This window comes from Boleophthalmus pectinirostris, unplaced genomic scaffold (assembly GCF_026225935.1).
Source record: "Boleophthalmus pectinirostris isolate CB_2022bp ecotype Guang Dong unplaced genomic scaffold, ASM2622593v1 HiC_scaffold_19, whole genome shotgun sequence".
Lineage (NCBI taxonomy): Eukaryota > Metazoa > Chordata > Actinopteri > Gobiiformes > Gobiidae > Boleophthalmus > Boleophthalmus pectinirostris.
Genome location: NW_026571140.1, coordinates 15425937 through 15439076, shown reverse-complemented (window position 1 = coordinate 15439076; position 13140 = coordinate 15425937). Strand labels below are relative to the sequence as shown.

Genomic DNA, 13140 nt, shown 5'->3' with positions numbered 1-13140 from the left:
AGTCCATACCATCCTGAAAGTCAAGGTGCACTTGAAAGATTCCATCAGACTATGAAATCGATGCTGAGAAAGCACTGCTTTGAGTCGCAAAAGGATTGGGATGATGGGGTCCCACTGGTGCTCTTTGCTGCTAGAGAAGCTGTACAAGAATCATTAGGCTTCAGTCCAGCACAGCTAGTCTTCGGACATGAAGTCAGAGGCCCATTGAAAATTCTCAAAGAACAGCTCATTACTCCTACAAAAACAGTTAAAAACATTTCTGAATATGTCTCTACACTCAGAGGGCGTTTAAAAAGAGCCTGCTCTTTGGTTAAAGAAGCTCTGGCCTCCTCTCAGACCAAAATGAAGAGGAATTTTGATAAAAAAGCAGTTGTCCATACGTTCCAGCCTGGTGACAAAGTTCTGCTTCTTTTACCTATACCTGGCTCTTCACTCTCTACTAAATTTTCTGGTCCCTATGTTGCAGACAAGAAACTGAGCGACACCAACTATGTCATTCACACACCGGACCGGAGGCGGCGCTCCAGAGTTTGCCACGTGAATATGCTGAAACTCTACCATGCTCGGAGTGACCAACCTGAACCGGCCAGTCCCTATGTTGACAAGATTCCTTCCACTGTTGCTGCATTCACAAAGGTGAGCTCCTCAGATCCTGAAGATGGCCTACTAATGCAGAGTGCCACACCCCAAGGAGCTAAGCTCAGCAACAGCCAAATACTGACAAATCTGTCCAGCTATCTGTCAAAACTTCCCAATGATAAAGGTGATGACATCACACAACTTATATTGGACTTTCTCAAACTATTCAGTGACATTCCCTCTCAAACATCAGTTATATCACATGATATTGTCCTGACTAACCCTTCACCAATTAAGCAGCATGCTTATCGGGTCAGTCCAGCTAAGAGGGAAATTATGAAAAAGGAAGCTGAGTACTTAATACAAAATGGACTTGCTGTGCCCAGCTCAAGTCCCTGGAGTTCTCCTTGTCTCCTTGATACAAAAGCTGATGGGAGCCCCAGGTTTTGTACAGATTTCAGAAAGGTCAATGCTGTAACTGTACCAGATGCTCATCCTCTGCCACTTATTGATGACTGTATTGATGAAATAGGTCCCGCGACCTACGTGAGTAAACTCGACATGTTAAAGGGATATTGGCAAGTTCCGTTAACCCCCCGCGCCTCTGATATTTCAGCTTTTGTGACCCCAGATTACTTCCTCCAGTACACAGTCATGCCATTTGGACTCTGCAATGCCCCGGCCACTTTACAGAGGTTGGTAAATAAAGTGTTGGGAGGCGTACCAAACTGCAGAGCATATTTGGATGATATTGTTGTGTATACCAATGATTGGGCTGGTCATATAGCAACCCTGAGGGAAGTTTTTAAAAGACTGTCTGCTGCATCACTAACCCTTAATCTTGCCAAATGTGAATTTGGACAAGGCACTGTACAATATCTTGGTCAGCAGGTTGGCGGTGGAAAAGTGTGCCCAGTGGAAGCTAAAATCGCAGCCATCATTACCTTCCCTACGCCTACAGCAAGAAGGGAGTTGCGCCGCTTCCTAGGCATGGCTGGATACTATCGCCGGTTCTGTAAGAACTTCTCCTCAGTAGCAGCGCCTTTGACTGCTCTCACAAGCCCCGCTAAGCCCTTCATTTGGTCCGATGAGTGTCAAAAATCTTTTGAAAGCTTAAAAGCTATTCTGTGTTGCACCCCTGTTTTGTCTGCTCCAGACTTCCAGCGTCCATTCAAACTGGAGGTGGATGCTAGCATGGTGGAGCTGGAGCTGTCCTTCTCCAAGAAGATGATCAAGGCATCGATCATCCTGTAAGTTATTTCTCCTGCAAATTTGACAAACATCAGTTAAAGTACTCTACTGTTGAGAAGGAAACCCTAGCCTTATTGTTTGCAGTGCAACACTTCGAAGTCTATCTTAATTCTGGTCCCCAGCCCATCACAGTATTCACTGATCATAATCCCCTTACATTTCTTTCAAGAATGTACAACAACAATCAGCGCCCCATGAGATGGTCACTGATCCTGCAAAATTATAATCTAGAAATTAAACATAAAAAAGGATCTGAAAACATAGTTGCCGATGCTTTATCAAGATCCCTAGTAAAAAGCATTCAAACTACGTTTGAATTTATAAGGGTGGGGGTGTTACATGCAGGCATTTGTTTTGTTTGTGTACTGCTCTCTCCTCTGCCCTGTGTGTTCAGGTGCTGTGGGTGTGACCGGAACTGGAGCTGATTGGCCAGCTGGCTGCCAATCAGAGTGGAGAGGGCTGTTTAAAAGGAGTTGTGTGCTGCCTCTTTCTCTCTCTCTCTCCCTCCGTGTATATGGCTGCTAGCCCAGGTTTGTTTGGTTGGGAGGATTCGTTAGGTAAGTTTGGGGATCCCTGTACATTTCACACCACGTAGATTTTTGTTGTTAGACACTAGTTATCAGTTGTTGCCACCTTTGTTGTTTTGAGTTTTCCAAATTCTCTTTTTTAGACCAGGTAGGCTAGGCTTTTGATTTCTTTCCTTTTTGTAGCCTAGTTTTCAGTTAGGGCCTGTTTTGGTATACCTTTTTGTTTGTTGATTTGGCACAACTGGCCCACGCCTCCTCCCACCAACCTTTTGTTCATTTTTTGTGCACTTTAATGAATGTTTGGCTGTCAAATAAAAAGTCTGCCAAACTGACTTTGCCTCAAGGGTTGTTTTGTACACGTTGTGTCCCTTGTTGGACATAGGGGACATAACACACACGTTTAGAGAATAGTCTAGGATAAAAATACTTGGTAATCATGAAAAAAACTATTTAATGAACTAAACATGCTTGTGACATGTGTTCTTTTGTTCTTGACAGAGGTGCCACATTCTAGAGTGTAAATCAGTCTCACCATTCGCTGTATCCTCAACAGTTCTGCACGCTACAGCACTGTTATCTCGTCTCCATCCCCTCTGCCCTCATCTCTTCATGTTTGGTTCTTTCTTCTACATTCTGCTCTTGCTGTTTCCATAAAGTGCTCTGTTGTCTCACAGTATTCCTGTAGCCTTCGTACAGTTTTTCCCACACTAACCCTGTTCACCCCGTTTCATTCCTCCTTGGTCCTTGTCTCTATTTCTCAGAGCATTATAATCTGTGCTTTCCAGTATTCGGCTCCATTCAGGAGGGTGAAGGGTAAGTGAAGATCGCAGGGCCCCAGTGGAGAGCCCCAGACGTTGTGCTGTGGATGTGTTGTGTGTGTGTTGTGTGTATGTTTGTGTGTGCACCATCATTGCTCATCTCTGGCAGTCTCTCTGGCTGTTCCCCGAGCTACAAGCTACAGAATAAATACACTTTAAATCAGTGCGTGCACGCGGGCAGACACACACATGCACGGCAGCAGGCTCCCTGGCAGCACTTTGCTGCTGTTAAATGAGGGGTCTGGGGAGTTGTGCCGGCGAAGCCTTTGGCTACCTCACTCTCTTCCTCCTCCTCTCCTCTCAGTGCAATCTGGTCAGACGCATGCCAGAAAATAAGAAAGTCATAATGGGCACCCTCATATACCATTCTAATGTTAAATATATGAGCAAAGGCTTTTTAAGGAAACACAGCTGGAGACGAGTCGGCACTCAACAAAAAACAGCAGTGGACGAGTGGGCAAAATGTCAGAACCATCATCGTCAGACTAGAAGCAACGGGCAAGAAAGAACTGTCAAAAGTCCTCACCTTTTCTATTTTATGGAGTGCTCAATGCATTTTCTAAGAACCTTTGTGATTCAAGTGGGCAAGAGTCTATTCTAACTATTTTATGGATGCAAACTGGAAGCACTGCACTAACTGACAGAGACCCCATTCATACTCCGAGTAAAGCATGAAATCTAAGTAATCACAAGAATAAAGTTACTCAAAATCATGTAGGTAAAGATGCTACAGTGGACACGTGGTCATGCTAAATTACATTAGTCCTTAACACCATGCACAATCCATTTTCCTGTCTTGTAATTTTTCTTAGATTGATCTATGATACATACCACGCAGTCTCCATAGCATCTGACATTTTGGGCCATCATTCGCCTCCTACTCACAGAGCAGTCCTACAGTGAGAGCTGTGTAATGGGTGCAGGTGCCAGTAGCCCCCTCACTGCCTCCCCCTCTCTCCCTCTCCTCTTCTCTACTGCAGCACTTGATGCCCATTTAACCGCACATTTAGAACCAGTGGAGTGTGCTCAAAAGGAATAAAACTCTTGATGACTAAATGGCGGCACACATTTACTGTTCAAATCTCGCAAGCTCTGATTTTAGCCACTGTATCTAATTGAAAAGAGCAGCCTTTGGGAGATTTGTTCTTAGCAGTTTGGCCAGCACATGTCTAATGGTGGTGAAATAATGACAATGTGCTCATTGGGCAAACATGTGTATACTGGAAGCGGGCGTGTACGGGGAAAATGGAACAATGCGAAGTGACACGTGAACTATATATATCCGTGACCCGGGGCTGTCAGCGCATCTTGTCCTCAGCCATGCTCTCTGTCCTTCCCACAATGCAACATCAACTGGGTTAACTGTGGCTAATACGGACAGCCTCCACGCCGCATCCATGTGTCTCTGAAAATATCAATCTATCCATCGGGCTGAACAGTTGAAGACAGGAGAGTTGAAGGTTTTTCCCATCAAATACTCAAGCCAGGATTTCATAGCGTGTAACACGGCTTACTGACGCCATGAAGCTATGAGTCATGGTTGCTAACAAAGCCAATGGTAAACCATGAAGACAATCATTATATCAATATTAGGAAGAGAAACAGATAGGGATCTTTCCTGCATTGATCATATTGTTAGCTGCAATCTGTAAATGAGGAAATGGCTATTATTATATGTATGCTGACAAAAAAGAAAATAAGTCAATATGAGTATTTTCATTCATGTGTAATTGTGTTGTGTATACCTTCATTAAAGTATTGGAAGTTTGTTTTTTTCCTTGCTGTAGTTTCCTGTTTTATACTGTGCATTTGTAAGACTTAATTTCCTTAGAAGTGTCTGCACTAAGATTTTGCAATTACATGGATTTTAATTGACATTTTCCTTCCTTGGCACTCTATTTTGTTTATAATACCCTTATCAAATACTCTTCTCTACTTTTAGTCTACTATAATAATTTTTTTCAAGATGAGACCAAGATGATCATGAAAGTTACTGGCATAGGCTGGAATAGTACTTGTTTAACGCTTGAATCCAAATGAGAGTTCTTCACTATTCAAAGGTGCTGTACCTGATTTTTACGGTCTTAAATTGTGAAAAACAGAACTAGTTTATTTAAAACAGTTTTCTGTAGTTATTTCTCACTTATGCATTTCTGAGCATCTTCTCAACTCTCAGAGACCAGTGCACAGTTTTACTGTGATGGTAAAGCTACCAACTGCTAACATGTTAACACACACCTCCTGATTATCAGACAATAGATGCAGACAGCGGACATATATACTGACCTCAAGTGTTGCTTATACAATCTATTTCTACATGGAGCAAGACAAATTTTGCTAATGGAAAAATCTGGTACAGACCATTTAAATTTCAAAGAGTATTTTATGGTTTAAGAAAAACAAATGTGTAAAAACTATTACAAGAAGAATCAATAGTGCTTATTCTAAACTGAAATTAGTTTGAAAGCCTTAGCAAGAAGATGACAACATATTTTAAAGCATAATAACTACATATTTGTTTTACGTTCATCATAAGTTAAAGTGAGTGTATACTGTTAAATTCATTTTTCTAATTTATTTATAGGTATATTTGGTATGCTCTAGGTGAAGTAAATCTAAAAGTGCATTTTAAATTAAAATGTTCTTCAGAAATGATTTAATGCAGAACACATGTAATTTAGCTCAACAAGGACCTAGAATAATACAACACAGTCCATAAAACAAGAAACAATGCTTTCAATGACACAGGTTGGGCATTAGCCTCTAATCAAACTGATTTATCTTTTCTTCACCTCGGGCGCTCTCTGGAAGGACTTTTCCTCAGTCGCCCTTTCTCCTGCTACACTGTGTCTTTCAGGCCATTTTCTTGTACTAAAAATAAATAAACTAAAATCAATATTTCGCTTCTCAGACTTTTTTTCCGCCCTATGATCTCCCCAAACAAAGCTGGAGTTGTCAGCTAGACAGAGGACAGCTGTCAGTGTTCTGAAGGTAAGTTATTAATAAATTTGACATGGATATATGAACGAAAAACTGTACTTGGTTTAAAATGTTCACTCCAAGAGAAATGACAGAAGGCAAGTGTTTAGACTGATGTAAAATGGTGGCCTGAAAATGAAGATGCTAAAATGACAGGTAAAAGTGTTGGTGTGCACTTAGGAGAGACTTACCTGAGGCATTTTTCTGGTTGCCGTTTGAGTCCACTGTAGTGTACATGACATACGGGCCAGGCTGGTTAACACCGAATGGCTGTGAAATGCAAGCGACAAAGCAAAACAAAGTGAGCTCTTTGACATTTTAAAAATCACTTGTCCATCAGCAACAGAGAGCGGGAAGACAGGGACACACTGGTGGGCACGGTTGAAAAGGAAAACACATAAAACAGTGACAAGCACGTCACCACCACGACCTTGAGTTCTGTTTTTTTGGGTTATATTTTTTAGAATGTGACGGGAAAATGTCTGACCTAGCTAGATTTAATGTGACTGGGTTGCGTGGTGAGGATGGGACGTGGGTGGTCACACAAGAGTCTTATGTCATCATTATGAATAAGGAAATCTGTACATGTTTGGCTTAGCACTTCCTTCTAGTCAATTTTAATATTCTCAAAGTGAGGGGAAAATCTTGAAATTAAAACAGTGAAATTAAATTTAAAGCTTAGCTGCTATTGTTGTTTCTTTTCCTAGAATATTCCACAGTATGAAGCCACCAGACCAAATTACAGGTTAGATCTGTGGAGAGGCGATCTCACTCAAAGTAACTACATTTTGTTTTGTTTTTTTGAGATGAAATAGATGATAGCAATGAAAAATAAGTATAAGATAGATTTGTTTAATGCCATACCGTAGAACACTTCAAGTTAAGCAATGTGATCTCCATGGAGACAAGTTGGTGGCAAAAATTCCACCAGAACAGTTAATGGCACAGGGCAGGTGGCACAAGTATTACAATGACATAATGTATTATGACTTAATACATTAACTTGAGTCACTATTTACAGGTATTGTACTTTCTTCTCACTGTGAAAATACCACACATGAGTACTATTTCATGTTTCATCCTCGCAATTGCATTAACTTTAAATGACAAATCAGATGTTTCTTCCAGTTACTTTTAACTTAAGTTACTTGAAGAGTAGTTTCCCCAAATACTTTTACTTAGACTTGAGAATTATTATTATTATTTTTTTTTTAAGAAAAATCTCTTATTTTAGTACAATTTGTGGCTATTTTACCCAATTTTCATGGACATCAGTGACAACATTGACTGTCACAGCTAAGTTAGTTAGCTTACTACTACTAGCATTAGACCAAAAATATTTAGTATTTTTATGAAATAAATTAACTGCAGAGTGTCCTAAAAAGGTAAAGTAATCTGACCCGGGGCATGTGAGAGCTCAGGTGGTTGGATGATCAGTTCAGGTTCTACTGAAAAGTAAATGCTATTAGCTGTTAGCTTAGCTTAGCTTCAGACGGTGAAATGTTTTTTTTTTCGGACGGTGAAATGTGACTTCCGTTTCAGAGCGCAGAGGCAGAATGGCAGAAAATTCTAATTTTGGGGTTTATATATGCAACTACTGGCAACCGTGGAATGCCTGTGTGTTGCCATAACAGATATAAACTTGTTTTGATTTAACTTTACGTTTCATTTGAGGAGAGAGACGCTGTGAACCATGGAAAACCATGTAAAACCATGTAAAAAAAAACAAAAAAACATGCAAAACCCTGACAACAGGGGACAACAATGAAATAAACGTAGGACATAGGAGACATTATTTTACCATCAAAATTTTTGTTTTTATCACTTGAAATAATTCATAAATAGGTTATAACTGTCCTAAATCATCGCCTTACATACACTGATAGTGCACTTTTAAAAGTGAATTAAATGTGAACTGATATATTACACTATTTTCTGATCTGTGTTATGTTGTTTCCATATCACAAACAAAGCTGGAGTTGTGTTAAGCTTCATTCACACATGTTTAACACACAAATCCTGCATAATTGGGCTGAGTACTCCTTTCAGAAACAGAAACAGAAAACTCTGGTCCACTTTGTAATGTCAGGAAGTAATACAGGGCGTGCTCCACTGTGTTTGTAAAGTCTGTATAGACAGACCTTGGCTAGAATCATTTGGAAAATGTCAGTCCTCAAATTGACTGGCACTACTGAAAAAAAAAGGTAAAGGTAGCTCTTCACTTCAAAAAACACCACTCCAAGTATATTTTTGATGAGATAACAACATTATAACATGGCTTAAAGCTCATAAGAGTCAATGTTGCATAATATAGTATCTTTAATCAGTTATAGTTGACCATTCAAAATATACAATATTTAGTTTTGAATTGTTGATTATTGCAAAAGTACATTTAAAATACACAATCTGACCAGTTGTCCCCTGTCCTGGATGTCCCAGTTCTTTTGGTTTGTTGATATGGCCCTTTGCTGCTGGTAGGACGGTTACTGTTTATCATATTTTGTGCCTGTGCTGATATTACTATTGCTGTGTGCTAATGTTTACATAATGGGTGTTATATGGTGAGGGTTTTGCACTAGTATGCACTTCCTTTCAACATACTATGCGGTTTGTTTGTGATGCTCTAACGAAATTTCATTGTGATTTTATATAACAATGGAAATAAAGCAATTGAATTGAATTGGATTAGTATGGTAACGGTCATAACTTTTCATCATTCTGAAAACCAAGGCTAATTGTGAGGAAGATTTCCTTTCCTTTTGTATTATGAGCAACATTTTACAGTCCAAGCAAAAGCTGAATCTATAAATTCATTCTAGGCAATGTGCAAATATAGTTACAGTTTATTAATTGCACACCAACATTTCTTAAAGATATATTTTGCTAGTTTTTCAAGTAGAAAAAAAATAGGTTTTCATTTTTTTATCAACAGCTAGTGCCTTTCCAACTCAGACTGCGTGAACCATTTTCTTCTGAACTGGAGTGTGCTGCTGAGTGGAAGGCACAGTAAGAGTGGTACAGGGAGGGATTTAAAGATGGAGGGCTTGATGGATGGAAGAGGAGAGCAGCAGAAACAGCCCGAAGCTCCACTCGTCTGGCACGTTCATCATACCTTTCAGTTACAACAACAAGGGGCTGGAGGAGGAGGAGAGAAAACACCACCAAAACCAGCAGCGTGTCAGTGTGATGTGGGGTGCTACTAGTCAGTTAGTGAATTGGGACTTGCCTTCTGTTCACTCAAATCACATTGCATATACAAAATTTTAGAGAAGAGTCTTAATAAATAAAGGAACATTATGCAAAATTGACTCTTGAGCTTTAAGCTACATTAGAATGCAAAAACATACCTGGAATGGGGATGAAATTATCCAAATTATTCCAGTAAAGGTGTATGAAGTATAAAAACACAGTGGAGCACTTCCTGTATTACTATATGACATCCCAAGATGGAGAAGAACTCAGGCTAAATCTGCAGGATGTGTGTGTTAAAAATGTATAAGTCGAACAAAACACAACAATGGGATGTTTTGATGAGGAAACAACACTGTAATATATTAGAAAAATGCATAATATAGGTCCTTTAAGGTAGCACTTTTCTAAAAAGAAATACAATTGTAAATTGTGCTTTAGCCTTCAAAACATCATCAACCACTTGAAGACCAACTCAAGGTAGTGAATAGAGTGAATAGCTGAGGGTGTTATGTAAGTGTAAGCCACAGTCTGTCAAATGTCCCTGAATAATTATAAGTCACCAAGGGCCAGCGCTGAAGGACCCAGGCTCCAGTAGTTTATGCATCCTTGTATGAAAACAGTAGCCTCACTGATTTTGTTATTATTAGAATTGCTACCCATAAGCGAGAATGTGGAAGTCAAAGTGACAGCACAGGCCAGGGCCTAAACAAAGCAATGATACGAAGGTGTGGACGCTATTTGAGGACCCAAATAACTGTTCTTAAAAACTGCTTTTATGACGATCGTATTGGGAGTTCCACTGTTTTAGTTTATAGATATATTAGGTCTACTGTGTGGCAAGTTAGGTAGGTACCTCTTGCACAAAGGATGTTATCAATTTAAAAAAAAAAACTTTCAGTTACAACAACAAGGGGCTGGAGGAGGAGGAGAGAAAACACCAGCAAACCCAGCAGCATGTCAGTGTGATATGGGGTGCTACTAGTTGGTTAGTGAATTGGAACTTGCCTTCTGTTCACTCAAATCACATTGCATACATGAAATTTTAGAAATGAGTCTTAAAAAATAAAGGAACATAATGCAAACTTGACTTTTCTGAGCTTTTTTAACAGATTGTAATCTTGTTTTGCTTGTGGTGTGAGCAAGAATAACATTTACAGTGTTAATATAATTATTACTGCATAATTATGACAGCACCTGCCAGGGCCTAAACAAAGCAATGATACGGAGGTGTGGATGCTATTTGAGGACCCAAATAACTCTTCTTAAAAACTGCTTTTATGATGATCGTATTGGGAGTTCCGCTGTTTTAGTTTATAGATATATTAGGTCTACTGTGTGGCTGTGTACCTCTTACACAAAGGATGTTATCATTAAAAAAAAAAAATTAATTAAAATTTGCCACATTATAATGATGTTACCTAATCACCTGAATGAATGTTTATTCGGACAGTAATACATAAAACATAAATTTAGAAAAAACGTAAATACATAGATATAACACAAAAAGTAACTATTTCTATTCTATAATAAGAGGCAAAATAAATGTTAGTTTGAGAGAAAAACTCATCCTAAATATGCAGGATTTGTGTGTTAAATCTCTGTGACTGGAACAAAACACAACTCCAGGAAACAAAATTATGTAGATGAGGAAATAGTCTAATATGGGCCCTTTAAGGTATGCCATGATCTTAATATTTTCATAATGTTTTCTGTTGCCCTGATGGTGCATTATGTCATTTTATGGTGGAGGGGCCCCCACTTGCTTGAGTCCATGGATATGTTATTGCTTCGCTTGAAATGCTCCACACTCAGGCATTAAACTTACTTATTTGCTTACTAATAGTGAAAAGTGTCCCTGCGTATAAGATAATCAAGTCTATTTGAAAAAAGACAACTTCTTACCTTGATGCCCTCCGGACATTCGTTGGAACATAGGCCACTCAGAACTGTAGAGGCAAGAAAATAAAATCAGTGTATGGCAACTGATATGGGCATTGTATTCTTATTCTTTATGTGTAATGCAAACAAAGACAATCTGTCAACACATGCAATGCAATGGAGAACATTATGATGCTATTACATTGTGTTTACATGTGCAAATGCATCATAGGAGCTCACTTCGTCTATTCATGATTAGTTTGTACAAGCGAAGCAGGGACAGAATCAGCTGAATTGCTAATCAGTCATTAGAAAAGTGACTTTATTAGCATACTAATGGTTCTGAGGCGATGTGATGTTTTGCTTGATGAAGTCACAGAGGAGTCCAATACTTGCTAATAAGGTGTGCACCTAACAACAAGTCACTTTGAATGCACATATTCAAGGGAACATTATTGTTGATTATTTATCTGGACACTGCATGGTGCAATATTATACACGATAAATATTGCTAATTTCTATTCTTGGAAGTTGTGAACTCACGCTTTTAGGTGAGGAGATAAACTTGGAATACGATTGCTCCACTAGAACCTCTGCATAATTCTCCAGGGCCATTATAAATAATGCTAGTTTAACTCGAATTCCCATTGATGGTGAGGGTCTTTTGACCGCACATGTCACTTGTGCATGTTGTAAAAATGCATAAATGCACTGTTTATGGAAATATGTGATCTTCTACTGCTTCATTAGTGCATTTACCATTTGCTCAAAGTGAATTTTCTCTTTAAATTTAACAATTCACAATCACATTGAATGTCTATGCAAATGTCTCCTGAATTTCGAATTGCTATGCTCCTAAAACAAATCCAGTTGATGTGCTCTGATTAATTTGAATTCTGTGATTTTCTGTGAGTGTTTTCAAGTGTCTTAAAAACTTGTATTGAACATTTAGGGTATTCCCAAAAGCACAGACATAATCTGAATAACAATCTCATGTGAGGAGATTTTTTACAACACAAACATATCTACTACATACTCTAAACTTGCCATGTGCTTTGAACTAGGGCCTAGTTGAAATTATTATTATTATTGATAGCATTTGTATAGCGCCTTTCAAGATACCCAAAGCGCTTTACAGTTCATTATTCAGTCACTCCACACTCAGTGGTGGTAAGTTACTACTGTAGCCACAGCTGCCCTGGGGCAAACTGACGGAAGAGAGGCTGTCAATCTGCGCCATCGGCCCATCCGACCACCACCATCACTCACGCTCAAACCACTTTCATACTAGGCAATGTGAGTGAAGTATCTTGCCTAAGGACACAATGACAGTTTTTTTTGCCACTGGCGCCCCACTGTGGCACCTGGAATTCCCAGCGGTCTCCCATCCAAGTACTACCCAGGCCCAGCCTGCTTAGCTTCTGAAATCTGACGGGATCAGGCTTTTACAAGCCGGTATGGCCAAATTGTGTGTTCTTAAACATTTACACTCTCCCATGGCAGTAAAGATTAAAACAGACTTTTCTTTATGCAGTTGAACTACACCATTTTGCAAACACACCCCATGTGCTGCCACTGCATAAACCACATTTTCTATGTCAAAGAAACAGGAAAATGTGTGCACATGATATTGTACAGATGGGCCTGAAAATAAGTTCAGAACCTGCGGGAACCCCTGCTAGCCAGCATTTAGTTCAAGAAAGTTTCTGTCAGTTATCTGCTGAAGTCCATGCTTCTCATGTAATCCAAGCTAAAACCACTTAATTTCAGTTCATTAAGTGAATAGACTGTTATACTGCTGCACAATAGGACAGATATTGTAAATACTGAATGGCCATGAATTGCATGTAACTCATAGTACATTCAAAATTACATACTGTACAAGTTTTATGGACACAATTTTGTACAATTAGCAA

The 13140-nt window shown here is 39.3% G+C and overlaps 1 protein-coding gene and 1 pseudogene across 1 annotated transcript in view; both read right to left on the bottom strand.

Moving 5' to 3' along the window:
- The window catches only part of itfg1 (integrin alpha FG-GAP repeat containing 1), a 148647-nt gene that overhangs the window by 39179 nt on the left and 96328 nt on the right, over positions 1 to 13140 (bottom strand). The window contains exons 13-14 of the mRNA XM_020941358.2: positions 11249 to 11292; positions 6346 to 6424 (exon numbers count right to left, since the gene is read on the bottom strand). Coding sequence (XP_020797017.2) covers positions 6346 to 6424; positions 11249 to 11292 — 123 coding nt within the window. The remainder of the gene's footprint in view (positions 1 to 6345; positions 6425 to 11248; positions 11293 to 13140) is intronic.
- Positions 12577 to 12693, bottom strand: LOC129409320 (5S ribosomal RNA; annotated as a pseudogene).